At 33.1% G+C, this 20,871-nt stretch overlaps 2 protein-coding genes across 3 annotated transcripts in view; one reads left to right on the forward strand and one right to left on the reverse strand.

Moving 5' to 3' along the window:
- The window catches only part of LOC132910276 (dual specificity calcium/calmodulin-dependent 3',5'-cyclic nucleotide phosphodiesterase 1-like), a 99,662-nt gene that overhangs the window by 25,897 nt on the left and 52,894 nt on the right, over positions 1-20,871 (forward strand). The window lies entirely within an intron of this gene.
- LOC132910269 (maltase 1-like) lies at positions 5,145-14,360 on the reverse strand. Its single transcript, XM_060965826.1, has 8 exons — positions 14,165-14,360; positions 10,912-11,099; positions 9,935-10,198; positions 9,285-9,536; positions 8,752-8,937; positions 8,104-8,308; positions 6,497-6,839; positions 5,145-5,956 (listed from the first exon to the last, which is right to left on the reverse strand). The coding sequence occupies exons 1-8, from the start codon at positions 14,322-14,324 to the stop codon at positions 5,821-5,823; spliced, it is 1,734 nt and encodes a 577-aa protein (XP_060821809.1). The 5' UTR covers positions 14,325-14,360; the 3' UTR covers positions 5,145-5,820.

A 20,871-nucleotide genomic window follows, 5' to 3' on the forward strand; every position in this document is an offset into this window, starting at 1 on the left:
ACAGTAAACGATGGTTGTTTAACGTGAACTATATACAATAACGTACTATAATTTAGACAACTAAATAGTTAATTTGCAACTCTTAACTCTCTTTGTGGTCTCTCTTACGCGGACCACACTCTCTAGACAACACTAACAACACTACCTTCCTGACTTCTCGATTCACATTCTCTGGCTTCTCAACTCACACTCTCTGATTTCTCGACTAACTACTCTTTGACTTCTCCACTAACACTGATTGTTAATTCGTCTTTCTCCCTTAGCATCCCTTTGTCTTTTGTCTTAGCTCCACCTCGTACGTGTTCCGCAACCACTCATGGCCAGGGTCACTTAGGTCTTTTCCGCGTAATTATTCGATTGAAGGACCGACGATATATTGTTGGACCTGTCGGCACTTCGGCTTTCTCGCCACATTGTTTATAGTTCGCCCGATATCTCTTAGGCCTTTTGTCCACGATACTACAATATGAATCTTCGTTAGAAAAATCGATAAGAAGAAGATGGAAACATACGAATTTATAAATTGTTCGTTGATTTCTGCAAACATGCTGCTTGAATTTTCATAATACTCTATACACGTACAATGGATGGATAACATTAGAAAGCGTTAAAGATCGTTTGGCGGTTTTTTGCATCGTATGGTCGTTTCACGGTTACTGGTAATCGAGCGGGGAATATCGTGGCCGCTCTCAAAGAATCATTAAAGTCTGTTGACATCTAGCCAATGTGAGTGGGTATTAAAATTCTTATGCACGCATTTACGAGCAACGTTGATAGCTGGCAGATCGCGATGGAAAACTCCGTCGCCTTGCTGCCCTCACAGTATAAGGGCCATAAACATTTTACGTTGGTTAAAACTCGGATACCAGCGACGCTTTCAATTCCATTCTTATTTGCTCCCTTAACTACCCTCACGATGAAATCTTTCAATGATTTTGATACAGACATGAACATTTTCGATACACTATTTTTCAAATACAACGAAAATAACGTAATTGGCTCTAGAACCAATTAGTCGGAAATTGAAACTGCTTGGTTCTAGAGCCTTGTCAGTTTATAAACAAAAAAAAATATTTAAAAAATATACTTGTCGCATCGAGTAACCTCCTCCTTTACGAAATCGGTTAGAAACTCATAAAACTATAGTTAAAGTTTACAACTTTTTACTATATGAAACGGATTGTATTTATTAAATGCGGTAATAATGAATATAAAATAACAAACATAGGACTCGAGAATTCAAACGTAATAGTCGACTTAACGTTGAAACAAAAGATTTTCTTTTTTCGATTTTGACCCACTGGATTGTTCCTCCGAATCGATTGTTTAAATATTTCCGTAATTGCAAAGTGTATGCTTGCATTAATACTAAAACTATTGATAGTTAACACGAAGCTATTTCTATCAAAAACAGTCAAACTGACTGGCTTTTAAAAATTACGTAATAATAGAATATTTTTATATTTGTTGATTTATTACTTTCTTCCATCTTATGTAGTAGATTTTTGGTATTATTAATCCATCTGGCATCCCTAAACGAGGGTTGACACATTTATAAAATTGTGGAGCCAGTCATTTTGGCTGCTGTGGTATTTCTAGTGTTAGCATCTAGCGATCTGGCGATCGATCCGGAATTTTCCTGATAACTGATATCATCGTATCGGATGATACGCGGTAAAAATTAAAAAAACGCGTGAGAAATTGTAGGAAACGAGGAAACTGGTTAATTGAAGATCGATAAACAGGTTGCAGGACCCTTTTACACTTTGACAAATATCAGTCATTTTGATTGGTATTGGTATAAGTAGCCTTGATACAAAATTATTTTGATTTTGAATATAAAAAAAAAAAAAAAACAAAATAGAATTCATTATATTATTCTTTTAGTTATCGTTGCAAAAGTCATTAGAGTCGTTGTGGAAAGAAATATAACATGAAGTAGGAATTTTAAAATAAAATTGTAAGACCAGCCAATTTGACTGATGTGATAGTTCTAGTGCTAAATATCTTTTAATTTCTATATACAATTTCAGACCTGTTTCTACCAATTTAATCACGATAATTGTATCTCATCATGATGTTAATAAAATTTCAAAATATTTTGTATAACAAGTATAGTATATTATATAATGTAATATATTCATAGAAAGTTTATATAAGCGTTCACTTTAGCGAACAACTATGTAATACTATAATCTTATCACAGTAGATAATAAAGCGTAAAAGCGGGAAAGTCCAGTAACTTTTTATCGAGTTTCAAAAATAGAACTAAAGCTTGTTTCGGTATTCCGCGTGAAATATAAAACCCGAATGGCTATAAAAGGTTACTATCTCTTCACAATACCAAAGACTGTTCGAAAAGCGCAATAGAGAATCGTCGAATGTACTTTTTCTCTGTACTTACAGTTAAACAATTTGGCAAGTTATGACTTAGGAACGTTCAAATTATCTTATTGAAAAAGTCGTTTAAATCATCGCATTAAAAAAATGTACATGTTAAATTTCGCGTGAATATTCTTGCTATTTACCAACGATCGACTCTTCAAGTCACAATACTGCGAATTTTGACGATTGTTTATACTTTACACGATTTTGTTGTATCGATATTACAAAATATTTATATTATATACATTCATTTTATATACTTTTAATACATATTTTTTACACCGTCGTTGTACAATGAAATTTCAATTTTCAAGTTTAACTAGTTGAAATTAAAATTAATTCACGTAGTTTAATTTTGTTAAATACATAATTCTAGGCTAAAGCCATAACTACGAACTGTGGGAAAATAATTCGCCAAAGTCTATTTCATACTACCACATAATCGATCACAACGTCTAATAATTCCAGTTTGCAAGGAAATGCTTGAAAGAATGAGAAGCTGAATGTAAGGAAATCACTCGAAGTAAAGCGATTCCATCGTAGAAACGCGTGGAAAACTGAGCGAAGATTTAGGGAAAGAAATATCAGGTTTAACAGAAGAGTTTTATCAGGGTTCGTTTGGCCGAATTCCAACAACGGAACGGTAACAGTAACAACCGTAATTCCTTCTGTCGCGTATCCCCGTTCGTTCATCGACCATTCTGTCTCAGCAGGTGCGAATCCGGCCACATAAATTTCTGCGTGAACGGACCGAGATACGAGGGCGTAGTGACGTAGGGCGTGGACAGATTGCGGTGGAAATCGGATGAGAGAAGAAGAAGAAGAAGCGGAGAGATCGATAACGGATCGGTTCGATCCGATAGCCGTCCTTTTTCTTGGTTAACGCCGTGAAACTCGATTTTCTTTCCAGCTGATCTTCCTCCTAAGGAAGCGTTGTAAAATGACACGCAACAGGTGTTTAATAAAGTCACAGAGCCGCGATATTATGTATTATTCGCACGCTATCGATGGGATAACGCGCAAATCATGCTCGTTGTTACATACTTGTGTATTCGAAATCGCATCCGAGTGGAGGATTTTTTTAAGGATCAGGATAAATCTCGGATTGAAAATTATTGCGGTACAAGTTAAGATTCTTGGAATTTGGATTTAGTCACGTATTTCGCGCATTTTTTTTAAGCTATCGTTTCGTTAGTTTCGCATAATTAATTTCGTTATAATTTTATCCTCCGCTGAGGTTCGTTCTCGCGACTGAACAAGGTATAATGAATTTTTTCAATAATTTTAGAACACTACGTGTATTTTCGTCCAGTTGCGGGGAGACGCGATCGCGTTGAGGCGCGTCAACGGGAGTCGTAAATTCCCGTTACGATTATACCAGTCGACACCGCGAGTAGGGCGATCCCCTTATTTCTTTTGGGATAATAGGGGTGTTTGTTGTTGAATATTACCGGAATCTACCGTTATATAATATAAATATATTTATAGCAAATTACAACACTTAGAACGTAGACAGAAATGATTTGACTTCGTCGCGTCGGAAAGTACAATGATTGACCCGCGAGTTGATAGAGTTGGCGTGTTGACTACCAAGATCGTGACTAGAGTTTAATGGTTAACAGATTTGGTTTATTGTGGTTCCTTGGGCTTATCGCGGGTCACTGTGACGATGGGTAGGCCTCGGTGGCCTGACCATGAAGGATGTCGCGCGGACCATCTCACGCGACGTAACACTACGTTATGAAAGACAGTGGCGAATTGACTTACAGCACGAAATTCGAGTCAATAGTCTTTAATTTCAATTATTGTCCTGTCATCTTTTTGTGAAGCTGTGCTCATTGCTGATAATCACCTTTAGTACTTTTCTGGAACAAACTATCAATATCGTAGTTAAGATACTCTAGGAGATCTCCTTGTACAAAAATTAGTGATGCATCGACCTTAATAAATAAATAAATAATGTAATAAGTAGTAGTCTGATTTACGCGTTACTCTTGTTTGTACTCTTACGTCGTGTAGTTCGATACAGATTCTCTGTTTCAAAATCGGATAATCTATGATTCATTCGTTTATAAGATTTGGTTTCTTTGCTTCGCCTCCCCAGGTATATTTATGGGTGTGTTTGTGTTCGTAAAATCCATTTGTTATTCTTAGTTCGTTAAGCATACAGATGTCTATTAACGACTTGCCATTGTCATTTATTTTGTTATTGTTATCATGAAATGGAGCGGAAGTTTATCGCCGTCTTTTCTGTCTGTGTGGCTATATAAGCTACCTAAAATTATGACATCTCTGGTATATACAATGTATGCTAATTCTTTATCCAATTTCTCAAAGAATTCTTCTCACAAGTCTTTCCTACGCTCGTACGTTCCACATCACCCTCTTGACGAAGTTAAATTGTTCTGTTCGGAGAATTTAATTAATCGTTACGTTAATAATACCTGTCATGTACCTGTATGAGTTATTTCTAACAATCGTATGGCCCGTGAATATTTTAAATTTGTAATAATTATCAAGTATGGCAAAAGGAAAATAATAAGACTTAATAAAATAATAAAATAATAATAAGTTTTCTCGGATATTTAGAAGCGGTAAATAGAATACTTTACCTGAGAAAATGTAAATGTGTCAATGCGAGTACAGATTGTAAATAATATTCTTTGAATATCATTTCGACAGACACGTTCGGAGAATATTTCCAAATCTTTTTAGTTTCGTTATTACAATATTCAGGGACAATAATGCAACACGATGTATAATCGTTGTCCAAATATTTATTTTTATTTCGTAGAGTGTAACATTTTGCAATTTTAAGTGCATAAGTATCGTTACAATTATCGCATTTACTTTTCAAGTTTATTTACGATAGACAGAAAAACGACGATCTGACGATGCGGGAATATTATCAGTGGAATAATTCACTCTACTCTGTCCCGTACAATTCGCTAATCGGTGTATTACGCTCGACAACGCCAGATCTTATCGCGTTAATCGCAAACGTGATTATTCGTACAATTCAATTACAATTTGATAATATATTGACCGTTTGGCTGTAATCTTTTTACGCGTTAAATACTTCGTACTGTTCGATCGTTAAACACGACAGATACATATCACTTACGTAACATATTTGTACTTTTTCATATTTGTATTTTTAATAACTCGTTACGCTTCGTTCCAGTATTTTCAGTGAACACCGCAGTTCACTTTTCTAGAGCAGATCCTGAAGTTGTTTTAGTTGAAATCATGCCTGTCCTGAAGAAGCGAACTGTAACGTTCACGAAACACGGGAACAAAGTATAACGCGCTATTAAGAACGCGATGAAACTCGGCAAACCACAAATGCATCATCGAATAAGCTTAAAATCTAAAATTTACATATCACATAAGTCTACGAGTAAGAACGGACAGCGGACAAACAGTTTTTATGTTTTACCATGGGAGAAGGGAAAACAACACTGAGAATACAAGAGACATGACTGAGTAACTGATTAAACTAGCACCGGACGAAACCAGGATGACGGCTGCATGTCCAGGAAGTTCGATTTTCGAGTTATCAACCAAAGTGCTGAAAAATAAATTATTGTTATGTCACTAGTGCTGAATTCGATGATTGAAAAGAAATTAATATACAGCGTAAATAGTGGTCTGAAACATGTAATTAATGCCACAGATGCCCTCGTTAAATTGACTTACTAACGTAATGAATAATTAGTCATTCAAATCGTAAAGTGTAATAAACACATGCGATGAATATCCCGTAATTTCTATATACATTTACAGACACATTCAAAATTTATCGACATAACGACGATAGGTGTGTCCATTGTCATATTAATGAAATTTCAAAATGCTTCGTATGACACACATAATATATTTATAAAAGTTTCTATAAATTCTCGTATATTTTCACGAGCCACTATATGTATGTCCTGCTACTTACATTCGTCAAGAATGTTCTGTTTCTACGGACTTATCATGACAACAGACAAATCATGCTTACACTTTATTAAAATTATATCGATTGGTCAGACTTTGTTCAAAGTGATCTTAATGATGGATTAGAATATACAAGCAGAATTCGATTCGAATAACTGTTTTCACTTACCCTGGCGCTTTATCGAAGTTCGTGCTACCGAGTTGTATCTTAGTTGGCTTTTCGCTCACCTTAGTTGAGCCCAATTGCGTCAAGTTCACCGAAGTTTTGTTTTTTGAAATATTAATCAAAAGCGATACAGTTTCTGTTTCGGTTTCTCGCATGACAGCGAGCACAGATTTTGATAAATCTTTCGTTAAGAGAGAACCATGTTTCAGCGTATGGCTCTTTCGTAATTCGATTAATTTAATGTAAAGCTGATAGGTAGAATTCTTCTCCTTCTTCTCTTTCTGTAAATTGACGTCTTTGTAGTTATCGTTGACGGGTAGCCATGTCTTTGTGTTGTTACTGAAACCTACGAATAGAATTTGAGCTTACCAACTGTTACATACCTACGTTAAGTATATCTAATGGTTTGATCTAAGCTTCCTGGATCAAAATATTTGCTACGCTATATATTGTTCCACTCATAAATCTTATTATAAATAAATAAAATTTGACAAATGATATGAGATAAAAATGAACTAGTCGATTCTTAATAGAAAATGTCACCGCAATGTAACATTGAAATAATTAAGCAGTTATACATATATGTAATTTCCGCCGATTTGTTTACGAACTTGTCTAGAAGCGAAAAGGATTGACTGCTAAAATAAAAATGCAGCTGCATGTTCCAGTAATTTAAATAAATCAACAAAATCCAATTCAAAACCTATTGTAAATTCACAGTCTACTAACATTTGCGGTAATAAAACATTCTGCATTTATGAATATGAGACCATTGGATATGAAAGCTATACCTTTCTTTCTCTTGAAATAAATACAATTTAAATATTGGAGTTACCCTTCAATTGTTATTGAACTGTAGAAAGGAATTTCAAATTCACCGCTAATCCTACAAAACTAAAATAAACGAAAGTAAAAGGTAGTAGATAAAAGAAGTCGTATCACTTCGTTTCTAAATAGTTTTTAAACAAAACAGGATTAAACACACACACACATATATATAGTAGTACATCTTATATCCATTAAATTTTATCATGGAACGTTTCATGTCTCAAGAGTGTGTTATCGTAATAAAAACTTGTTATCAAAATCAGTGAGAAAGTGGTACTGAGCTTGATTGAGTTTCTCGTCCGCTTGATTTAACAATTCTAGATTTTTTCTATGGAAGTATTCAAAGTGGAGGTCTGTGAAAATAAATCCACCACAATTAACAAGTTGAGGGACAACATCCACCAGGATATTGAACGAACAACACAAGGAATATGTGAAAATATTATGGAAAATGTAAATGAAAAAAACACATTTGATTTTGATATAATACTTTGCACGTAAGTACAATGATCCCATGATAAAATACTGATAAAAGATATATTAGATATAAGTTCCATAAAATGTTTAACTTCTTATCAAAATTGTATTTATGTAGAAATATCTTGCTGCTTTGTACTATACCGATCGTACTTATACTATTTGTGAGTGAAATATATATAAGATATGTTTTTTTTACCATCGTTTTTAAATAATTTTTAAACGAAGGAAGATACATATAAATACATATGTCATCCTATCTTCTTTACATTATCACAATACCATAGACTGAAATGTGTATTCACCTGCACTGGTAGTGTTATCCCATTGGAATGGTGATCGGCAGCCATCGCGAACGTCGTATATCGTAGGGCCAGGTATATCCACCATACCGATTTCTTCTCCATAGTACGTAACCGCGATTCCGGGCAAAATCATCTCCAGCATTATCATTTGTTCCGTCCTATCAGGATAACGTGAGCCAAGACGAACTTGATCGTGGTTTCCCATCTATAGAAATATAATTATGTAAATATACTTTCAATGGAATAGACTCGCGCACTAGATCCAACCAGATATTTAACATTCAGCATTTCTTGAATATTCTTTATTCTATGATATTTATCTTCGATCCCTTAAAGTTATACACACTCTTCAGTGAAAAGAGTCAGTTTCATTTCTGATTAGACACGACAAAAATTGTACGTAGTTGATATTCTTTTATCAGTAATTAATTCGAAAGTATTACGTAGTCGAAAGAATATTGTTAAAATGAAAAATTTAAGCGAATGTTCAGGATTCTAATCGCCTTCTTATCCCTAAATTAACAGAGCAGATTTTCCTTATTCCCCAACGAATCAGAATTTCTCATTTTCTGTCTTATTCGTTAGAAACAAGACGCATATTCAACGTTATTCGAGACTCTTGTGTGACTTGATTAAAAACTTACGTACCACCCAATTTGCTACGCCACCCTTCGGCATTAACTTTATCCAACTATCTATAACGTTCTTCAACTGAGTAGCGTTGGAATTTGCATCAGCGTCCGTTATAAATCTGAAATTGAATGGGACGTGCGAGCCGTAGTTGTAATACTTGATCATGTTCGGTAAAGAAGCATACGCCTCCGTCAGAAGCACCTGTAACATGAAACGTTAACGTGGAGACGGGCTACTTGAGTAATAAGGTTTCTGCGATAGGATTAAATTTGGATTAATGGTTTCAAATATTGAAAATTTTATCCATGAGGTGTTCTGCGCTTTCTATATTCTGTTGAAGATAAAAAGCTTCAGGATTGAATATTATGGAAATCTCGATACCAGCGAAGCTATCGAATTTCATTGACATATTCAAAGATTAAACCTCGAAAGATTAAAACCCGAAATAAGAAACTAAAATATTAAATATTGCGAATTGGCAAAATTTAAATAGAATATAGTCCTTAAGACAGGTAAAATTATTCAAAAATATATTTGCTTTCTCTTACTATCTCCTCGCGATTATTTTTGTTCGCATATTCGTCCACGAATGTTCGCCAGCTCTGTACCAAATCATAAGTTTCATTCTGGTCCTTTGTATAAATGTGATTGTAATAGTCGTAACTAGTTTTATTGAGTTTGGGATCCACGTTCTCAACCTCTGGTTCGTCTTTGGTTATATCATTCAGCTCAAACAAGTATGGTACAGCGTCTACGCGGAACCCATCAATTCCTTTGTCCAACCAAAATTTTATTATATCCTGCGAAAATAAGACAACGTTTCGTGCTGTTAGAAATAATTTTTAAATTTAAAGATATAAAAATACGCTTATCACAATGGCGCGATCGCGTCGTTCTTGTTATAATATAGCAGATACTAATAGCCAACGTGGAAGATTCTTGATTTTTCATGAAAAATATGTTGGATAAAATAACGTAATGATCTTTCTCAATTTCTAAATCTGTGCGTAAAAATCAAAAGTTTTTTTTTATCTTACTTTTCTCTAGCTTTACATTCTTTCTATAGACTATAGGATATCGTAAAACATAGAAGAGCAGAACCGAAAGCTTCAAACGAAAACGATAGTCAGAATGGAAAGGAATTCGCGGTCTCGTCGAATCAATTTGAATTATATTAATGTAATCGATCGAACTATACCTTCATCTCTTGCTGCACGGCCGGGTTATTGTAGTTCAAGTCTGGTTGTGACTTGAAGAATTGATGAAAATAGAATTGCTTCCTTTCCTTGTTATACGTCCATGCTGATCCATTGAACACGCTGACCCAGTTGTTAGGTGGTGTAGATGGGTCTTTTCCATTGACCCATATATAGTAATCCGCATATTTTTCTGTTTTATTGACGCTTTCTTTGAACCAGGAATGCTGTTCAGACGTGTGATTAGGAACAAGATCTAAAATAACCTGAAAAATAAGAAGAAAATTATCCGTATCTTTTACGATTACCTGCGATTTTGTAAGTCCCTGTGAATATATCAAATCGACGGATGGGTTGTTTATGTTGGAAAAGCTAAAAATTGTAAAGTACCAACTATGATAACTATAACGGTGCACTGTCTTATATCACGCCTATTATATTATACTGTTATATTTTATTATGCTATTTATTATATATTATATTATATATATTATTTACCAAACTAATTTTGAATTATTTACATGGATAAAGCGCGGCACGAATCGGTAACCGCGAAATTTGAGCGAGTGCTAATAATTCAACAAACTCGGCTATCAAAGAAACGCTTATTAGCATTGAGACAATTGCTATTCATTGATATTATTTAATATTTTATCTCACCGCTATGATAACAGGTATTTTCAGATTTTTTCAACATAATTTCTATGATAATATTATTGCTTTATTGTATTATGGTAAATGTTTATTATTTTCGCGATGAAAATATACTGATATGCATCGCATTTCGATGTTATACAAACAAGTAACAAATTACAATTGTTAACGTAACTTGTCTTTAAAACAAACTCTCGTTCTACACGTTCTTCACGCGTGTTGTTTACTTGCTTAACACGATTCAACGATATCGTACGATTCGATTAGGATCAACGATCAAATGTAATTCATTTATCGTCATTCGCAAAATTTCATTTCGCTTTACCTTTACACCAATTTTATGAGCCTCTGCCACAAGATCCTCGAGATCTTTCATGACACCGAAGACTGGATCGACGTCTCTAAAGTCTGATATGTCATATCCGAAATCAGTCATAGGGCTTTTATAGATCGGTGACAGCCAGATCGCTGTTATTCCAGTAGAATTGAAATGCTGAAGTTTGCTGAGAATACCTGTCAGAAAACCAAGTACAATTTTTTATCAATTCCAACGATTATAGGAGTACAAATAGAGGATATTCTTTCGAACGACACTGGTAATCGATCCGGATAAACTTTGATAGATATCACGGAATGGGATGGATTTAATCATATTGATTAATTACATTATGTTAATTAATTAAATGAAATATTAACATAGAAACTACGTTAATGTCATTCGGTCTTCGAGTTTATCAGACTATATCGTTCTAACATAAAAGTCATATACTCGTTCAGTGGTATTAAAAGTCAGAAAATAAACTAATGGTATTTTTCTCCTGTAGTATTCAATTAATATCAATTACTTCCTACCAACGATATCTACTAATTCTAAATATATATGCTTGACTGTTTGATCAATGTAAAATCAAAGGTCAAAATTAAATTAAACAACTTCATTTGAAATATATTTTATATATTGGCAATAATTTAGAAGCGTGGAAATATTTATGAACTATAATGCATGTGCAAGCAATATTTCGATAAATGTTACGGATAATATGATAAAAAAATAACATTGTAAAATTTCTTCGTTCGATAGGCAGAATAGTATGAAATCTTTTACCTTTTTTTGTATCGTATGATTAAATAAAATTGTGAGATATGAGATATCAATGGATGCTTATATACAGCTATTTGAAAAGTGTCATCTTATCTATAAAAATATATTTATGAAATCGATAATACTATGGATACTAATACAATAACCTGTGGACTAAAGATGAGCGATCGGTACTACGTATAGGGAAAATTTCTTCGAAATGTTGACCTCGTGATTAAATTTTCAAGCTTATCAAAATTGATAAGATGTACGCTATTCTAAACGATCACCATTGAATAGTTTGTCTATTTTAGTGTCGATTATCAATTGTATATGCATACGTGTTAAAAGAGGAGCTACGTTATAATAATACCATTTACTAAATTTTATACATTTACTATGTTAGTATTTTATTATTAATCGTATTGATGTAATTTGTTACGATTCCGGGTATCGTTTTAGTATTTAAAAAGACACATCCAAGCATAATTTATTAATGTCGTAATCGATGTTGTTACAGGTAAGTGAAAGACGCAAATAATCGTGGCGTCATACGGCAAAGTAAGTAACAATTTAATGTAGTCTTAGAACTCATTAACGTGTTCTCATCTGTATATAAAATTAGAAACGAACCGATACTTCTGTGTCGCTCGTTGTATGTCGTGAAATCTATCAAATATTATACTTGAAAAATCAAAATTGTAGTATAACAAGAAATTGTAGTATATTAGAACAAAATAAATTGCCTTAAAGCGAATAAATTTCGACTACAGTTAACAGACATTTCTAAATAAAATTTGCTACACTTTATTTTACGTTTTGTTCATTAGCATGATTTATCATTAAACGTGGCACAATTACTGTCGTGTGAATCTCTGAAAATTTGCAATCTAAATATCAATATTAAATATATAAATACTGGAAAGTTAGATATTTCATCAATAGATATTACATATTTGTAAAAAGATGAAAATGGGAAAAATGCCAACTACAGTCTGAAACGCGATTGTTTAAATTAATTCATTTTTTAAATAAATAATCATCGATCCTACCGCTATCTCATTAGTCCACCATCGTAGGAGACATTTTTTAGGCTTCGACACATCCTTTTAATTACTATCGAGCATTCGAAGACCGCGCGTTACATCACGCACATCAAAGAAAGGAAGTATGATGCTAGAAGTACAATTAAATATTACGGAACTGTTTTTATCTTTTGTTATCGTACGCCGTGCTACTCTTGCGAAACGTGTACAGAATTAAAGAATTAAAAGTAAAGGATGTTACTTGAAAAAATACACAAGGATGTTTGCAGAGTATTCTTTCGTTTATCTAATAAGAAAAAACTGTTCAACGTATAAATCTACTAAATATTTTAACGCTTACTACTGGCTTATTCCTATTTCCTTCGTTATTATAGAAAATCACTGTTACTTTTTACTGTTAACTGGGAATAACCGCTGATATCATAGTAATTAGGCAAGGAATTGAAACCTTGGATTGGTTCCAAGTTTGCCAACACTGTACACGAGATGCCCAAGTGTTTTATGCATCACTTAAAATATCGTTAACCACTAACTAATGATACTACCGTTAGGTACTATAATTAATTTCAATATTAATTGTACGATCGGGTGAATCATTAATTTATTTGTTGGTTAATTAAGCGTGAACTAACACGAACCATTAACAAAATCATCATCGCTATTTATATCAAGAGTTCATAATGTAGATTTATACAGTCTTTCGATTTCTCTGTTGGTTTCCTCCGACAATTTTTCAAAGGAACACGATTTACACTCGTCAGCTTCGGCAATTGTAGTTTGCAATTATCACGATACAATCCTTAAGAATCGCGTTATTACACTTTGCTAGATGTACACGTCGCGTTACGAAACTTCCTTCCACGAACACTTGAATCGCATTCCTTAAATGACCATGTGTTTTAATAGTTTATTACTTTTGTAAGTAGTTTACAGTATCGTACACTCAAATAGATTTTCTATGGCTTAGACGTTTCAATTTTGCCCTTATTTACCAGCTTGAAATCTTCTTCGAGCCTAATTCTTATTCCCTGGCCATACTGTGTAGGTATGATCTGAGTAAAGTTAAATTAAAGATGTGACAAGAAATGCGAAATTTTAGTTGTCCAAGCACAGAGTAAAATGATCACGAGAGAACGAATGAAACATTACAAGAAAGAAATCTATAGGAAGACTAATAAATAAGACCGTATAATAATTTCAGAATATTTCACACACCACTGCGTCCGTATCTAAAATTTTCCACCGGTTAGCGTATATTTCTCATTAATTATCATTAATAATTAAATCGCGAATTTATTCAAATTACATTTTATTTATTCTAGCTTTTGTGAATCGCGATCATTTCACATCTGTTTCGTCTCGATATTCTTTAAACTGTGTCAAACGATGCAACGAACGGTTCGCGCGTCACGGAACGTTACCAGATACCTGAACATCCTAATGTTTCCTACCTTTCAAGTCTCCAACGCCATCGCCGTCCGAATCCTTGAAACTGCGAGGATACACTTGATAGAAAACCGCATTCTTCCACCAACCTTTGTTCTTGATCTCGGCGGCGGCCAGGCCGACCGCAACGAGAAGCACAACCACCACGAAGCTGATGTTCTTCATGATTTGAATGATGCGGCGCGCAATCACTCGGCTTCTTATATATCAAATTCGATGGTAAAAAAGAGCAGCGTGTCGCGTGTTCTTATCAACAGAGCATTGAGAAAAGTCGCGACGAATAACATGGTACTAAAGAAAAATCGCACGATAATCGAGCAACTTGAATTGAATGACGTTCTACCGTTTCACGATACGTGTATCTTTTACAATGTATATTTTACGATATTTTTAGTAATTACATAGATTAGATTTCATCGAATATTTTCTTCGTCATGATTCTGAGTAATTTCACTTAGAACTTGCGCTCGGCTTTAGTTTTCGAAATACTCGTAAAAGTGTTTTTCATACTTTTTACTTTGCTGCGTAGCAGGGGAGCGTGTAGTTTGGCGAAGGAATAAAAATAAAAAAGAACGAAAGAAAAGGAAAGAAAGTTAGAGTGAGATTTATAAATGGACATGAATATAGCTTACATATGTTTGCACCGCTATGCGTTTAAATATGTATGCATTATTACGTGTTTGTATCGTTTCAATTTGCAAGTACAGGAAAATAAAGAAGGAAATCGTCGTTCAAATTGGCTTAGCTATTCGATCATTTGTACAGTGACTACAGAAAGTATTTGTACACCACTGCGTTTATTATTGCACTTATGTGCTAGTTGCTTAGATCCAACTGTAATAAATTTCGTATCATTCGACAGTACTTTCACATAATTGTAACAATTTGATACCAAGGGAAGGAAATGTAGAACTTAAGAAAAGAAAAATGCTTCGTTGAAAAATAAGTGTGTGTACAAAAATATTTTGTTAACCACTCTACATACTTCAGTAATCTATACTTTCTTTATTTAATATTTTTTAGTTTGACTTTAGATTTCGGTTAGCTTGAGTTAGCTTGAATTAGTCTTAACACCAGAACTACCACACCAGCCAAATTGACTGATTTTACAATTTTATTTTAAAATTCCTACTTCATGTTATATTTTTTTCCACAACGACTCTAATGACTTTCGCAACGATAACTAAATGAATAATAGAATGAATTTTATTTTGTTTTTTATGTATTCAAACTGAAAATAATTTTGTATCGAGGCTACTTATATCAAAATGACTGGTACTTGTCAAAGTGTAAAAGGATCCTGCAATCTGTTTATCGAGCCTCAATTAATCAGTTTCCTCGTTTTCTACAACTTCTCACGCGTTTTTTTAAATGTTTACCGCTTATCATTCGATACGATGATATCAGTTATTAGGAAAATTCCGGATCGACCGCTACATCGCTAGATGCTAACGTTAGAAATACCACAGCAGTTAAAATGACTGGCTCTACAATTTTATAAATGTGTCAACCCTCGTTTAGGGATCCCAGATGGATTAATAATACCAAAAATCTACTACATAGCATGGAATTCCTTTTGTAAAAAAGGAATACATCAATAAATATAAAAATATTCTATTATTACGTATTTTTTAAAGACCAGTCATTTTCAATGGTTTTGTTAGAAATAGCTCCGTGTCAACTATCGGTAGTTCTAGTGTTAAACATTTAAAGAGTATTATTATTAGATACTATCTTAAAAATTAATCTTAAGAATAAAGAATTGAGACATTATTAGGTACGAAGTATGTAAGATGTTTGAAATGTTAGAAAGTTCGAAGGCTGTTAACCTGTGACTGTTACGTCAATTGCAAAGTCGAATAAGCTTCACATTGTGCATGACTCTGAGAATTTTAGTCGCCCGCCTTACGCTAAATTTCGTAACAAGGAAACAGGAGATTCGAAGCGGGATTTCGCGAAATTCGAAAGAAAAGTTGTGTTGCGCGGAGATTTTATAAAACTTGCTCTTGTTGGCGTGTGCCAAGAAAATTGTTGAAAGCGGCAAAGAACGAGAAAAGAAGTTGGCAGCTCTTTTTGCGCGCTGGGTAATTCGAAGTTGTACCAAAGTTTCATCTGTACATATTGCAACGAAAGAAGATGTTTTCTATTGCAACCAACGAACCTCGGGTCAAAATTGAGAAGGATATTTGCAATTGTTGAAGTTTACAAACATAAACAAGTAGCAAACAATTATAACGTACGGTGGGAAAGACTTGTTATATAAATTCACTAGCAAAATGCTACTTTATTTTAATTTCTGTCGTTGACATCAGTTACAAGAGGAATGCGGCTGTTTATGAATTTATGGTAAATTTAAACGTGCAAACATATCCAAGATAAAGCGATTACTATAATATTTACTGTGTAAAACAGGTCTTTATTTAGATTCTATTCCTGTACGATCATAAAGATATGAAATTGCACAGACATCTAGTTATAAGTAGCTGTTCATACAGATGGACGGTTATGAACATTTTTAGTTTCCAGTTCTTAGTTACGATTATGTTATTTTCAAAAAGTCTACCTCGGATTAATCTAGTTATCTCAAACGACTTGAAATCTAATCGCTTGACTAATGAAAACAAGCGTAGGAACTTGAAGGAATCTTTTGCGTCAAGTAAACAATCATTTCACATGCATAAAGTGCCTTAATAATTACTTCAACTTACATTGCTACATTATCGTGATATTATTAAGAACAACGATCAGTGTTTACAGATCAAGTAGTTGTAGATCAAATAATAATATAATTTTTTGTACAACTAAAAAGAAGAAATCAAAATAGGATATTCGTTGTAGAATATTCTGAGAATCCTAAAATTAATGATAATATACGGCGATTATCGAAAAAAGAATTTTCGATAATTCTTTTATTAATTAGTGTTTCGTCCTGAACGTATGATCAGTCTTCGAAACGAACCTAAACCCGAGGAGCACAAACTAAACGTTAAATAAACCAAAATTTACTAACGACGATCGTGTACAAGATTTCATATAAATTTTCTTTTCGTCAAAATATGAACAAATTTTTTTACATAAGAAACGTCAAGTTACTAAATACACAAGGAAAAGTTATGTTTTATAACGGGCATTAAGTTATATTCTGAGCTTCTTTAAAAGAGAAATGAAGTTCGTGTATAAAAACGGTAATTGCTTATGACTCAATCAAATGAAACACAAAACTGAGATGAAAGAGAGAAAGAGTAAAAGTTTTTGTCGCTATTCTTCTTTAATACGTAATTCAGAAGGTGGTAGTTATCTTTAACAACCGATCTTGGAGCCACAGCAAAAACATATTATACTCTGGAACAAATTACTCGCTGTTATAATAACTCAACTTTTTAAACTGGCAATCAGGTCCAATGATATTTGTCAGAAGTGGTTTTATAACAAATCCTATAAAAGATAATTGGTATCAGATAGATCAATCAATACAGACAATCAATCAACAGTATTCATAATGAATATTACGAATTGATTAAACTGTGAATAGTTGTATGTTTACGGACAATATAAAAGTGCGATAATGTATAGAAAAGTCTAGAAATGTATATTCCCGTTTTAAAGTTTGCCACATGTTAGGATTTCAACAGAAATAATGGCTTCCTTAAATAAATAAATATCTTATTCGTAATATTACTCTTTTTCAGTATTGAAACTGTAACTGTGGGATCCTGTTTAAAAATTAAAGGTTTTAACGATAATATTTCTTCTTCCTCGGGAAAATGTACAAAAACAGTTGTTCCATTCGAAAAGCAAATTGTGCTGCAAACTTTCAAACGGGTGTATATGCGATACGCAACGATATATAAAATATTTAAAGTAAAATACTATTGTACAATATTGATTATATTTAGTGTGTGAAATAAATGTATCTTGCATTTCTTTAGCTATATTCAAAAATTCTATACATATATATATGTACACATCTGTAGTCTAATGATAAAGATGACGTTAGTCTGCAGTCTATATCTTAAAATTCTATACTAAAAGAACACGTGGCTAGCATATTTATTCGTCTATCTTGGCTCTTATTACCTAGAATACACCCTATATAGATTTTACGCTTCTCCCCTTCTTATTAACGCAGAAATGTAGCAAGTTTATTGGTTTTAAAACACACTGCTGATGTAATACTTAACCATACTTATGCAAGATACTATTTTTAAATTATTAATAACGAGATACGTATAAGCTTTATTCTTTCAATTTCTATAAGATGCTCTTTAAACATTTCAGATAAAAGACAGTAAATATACGATGGTGGAAAATGTGCCGTTTGAGATGTTTCCAGGAATATAATTTTTACAATGTTTCTAATCGACAAAATCATTAGAACAATCTGATATTTAGCAACTTTTACGTGTACGATATTGACTTGTTCATTTATATTAGGCTTGAGCATTATTTAGATAAAATATTTGAAAAATGATTATCTAAACGGTTATCGCGTTACTTGGGCAGATTTCAGTGAATAAATGATCTTTCTCCGAATGATTTTATCATTTAACCATCAAATGAAATGAGTTTTTATTTTAGTTAGCATTTATACTTTTGAATAAATATTTCCTGAAATGATTTTTCAAATAATTTTCCTTCCTTTTATCTCACAATCAGATACGTATTATACAAGCGTAATTGAAATTAAAATAATTTTAGGAATAGAACGTTGTTAAAACGTACGAATGTACGCCGATAGTCCTGTCAGGACAAAATAATTTATTCAACATCAGCAAATTTGCAACATAGCAATCATAGTTTCAACGAGTCTAAAAAGTTTGTGATAGCATTCTGAGCACGACATTCAAATGTTTTACCGCTATTAAAAGTATAATGGTATCACGGTGCTTATCACGGGTTATGGTAGATTGTATTTCGAAAATTCGAAAATGGAATATCGTGTACACGATACTCATGCGTGGTCGAGATATGAAATGATATTCATATGTAGATATAAAAGAGATAAAAATCGCACAAACGAATTAAACGTATAACGAAATTACACAATTTTTTATTATAGTTTTCTAGGAAATATACAATAATTTTAAAGTGGATTTTATATCGAACAAACACGCAATGACACTTATAAAAATTAATTGCTGAAACGTATAAAGTACGATTTATTTAGTAGTTGCTTTTGTCGGAAAGAAACAAAAAGAAAATTATCTGTATAGATAACGATCTATTAGATCAATGTACAGGTCTACAGTACGTGTTTTATAGAAAACAGATACAGATCTTGTAAAGTATCAACCATTCGTCGTAAATAATCATGAAGCTACAGCATATTCTCTGCAAGCATATTCTTCGTTTTAGTTTGAACTTGCTACGATAGGTAAAGAATTAACAATAGGGAGCCGTTCTCTTCTTATAATTTTGAAAGTATAAAATATTATTTACTCACGAAAAAAATACAAATTTCCGGATATTGTTACTTTTCGTTGATTCGACGATATTTTATCTTATCGTATCCTTCGCGCAATGTTCGTTGATATAAAGTAGATATCGAAAACAATCGAGAAATACATACATTGAAAACATAATCCAACGGCACATATGAATATTTCGGTAAATGACGTAAGTTTATTAAGCAGCGTACTGAAAGTTGGTAAAAATCAGAAAACCGTATAAATGTGCGGGATTACGTCCCATACAAACCATTCGTAGCGAATAGTGATATTTTTTACGTTTTAGCCGGAGAGCAGAAGGATAAACAGGTGATCCTGTTACACGAAATAGAATTTAAGCGAAAGTATCGGAGCATCGCGCATGATTTTATTCGTCTGGCTGACGAATTTTAGCTTCTGAATAAGAAAATTTTCGATTTGACAAGCGTATGCTAGTAAAGGTAGTGAATATTTATTTTACGACGAATAATTTATTATGTTATTAATAAGTAGATTATGCAGATTTTACTGCATTTATGTGAAATTCAAAGGTACGAAAATATATAAAATATACAAAGTACTCGTAACGATTCTTAAGTGAAATAAATATTTAAGGTTTATCTGTTCATTAACGTTGATGTAAATATCTCAGTCGTAACATTTTCCACATTTTCTTGTAAACGTTACTATTGAACTAGCTTTTAATTTTCACCGTTTAATTTAATTTCTCATCGAAAGTTTGAGTTCCAATAGGAAGAAAGAATCGATACAATCGATAAATACTCGATTCGTTGCAATATAAAAAATGTGTACGCGCGAGGAATGAAACGAAATTCGCATGCAAACATCGTTTTCCTTTGCTTCGTCTAGATTCCAAGATCGAATCAGTTGTTGCAGCGACTTGCTTCCAAAATTCTCTGTGTTCGTTTCCCAAATGCATTTGCACGAAAGAAAGAATCTACTATGTTGCTTGCATTATTAAATTTTTACGTTTTCAACGTTAATTTTCCTTCAACGAAACAGCACGCGTGTATAACTCTAAAATGCCCTAATTGTGATTTTCGTTTCTTCCTATGACTCGTCCTAATTACGACACCTTCCATTTTAAAGGAATGCTTGTCTGTATTCGAATAAAAAGTAAATTTTCCCTTCTGCGATTCTGGTTAGTTCTCTCTTCTAAAGTTTCTCTGGTGCAAATGAATATAGAGGGAAGAACTCGTTTCATAAAACATAAGAAGCAATTCTAAATAATCAAACAGTCACGGTAGCTCGATACGTAGGAAACT

Source organism: Bombus pascuorum, chromosome 1 (genome assembly GCF_905332965.1).
Source record: "Bombus pascuorum chromosome 1, iyBomPasc1.1, whole genome shotgun sequence".
Lineage (NCBI taxonomy): Eukaryota > Metazoa > Arthropoda > Insecta > Hymenoptera > Apidae > Bombus > Bombus pascuorum.

Coding starts and splice junctions, on each gene's coding strand:
- LOC132910269 (XM_060965826.1), bottom strand. CDS start 14,324: ATGAAGAACATCAGCTTCGTGGTGGTTGTGCTTCTCGTTGCGGTCGGC. Junction 11,100..14,164: donor TGGCGTTGGAGACTTGAAAG/GTAGGAAACATT, acceptor GTTTTCTGACAG/GTATTCTCAGCAAACTTCAG. Junction 9,537..9,934: donor CCGTGCAGCAAGAGATGAAG/GTATAGTTCGAT, acceptor TTATTTTCGCAG/GATATAATAAAATTTTGGTT.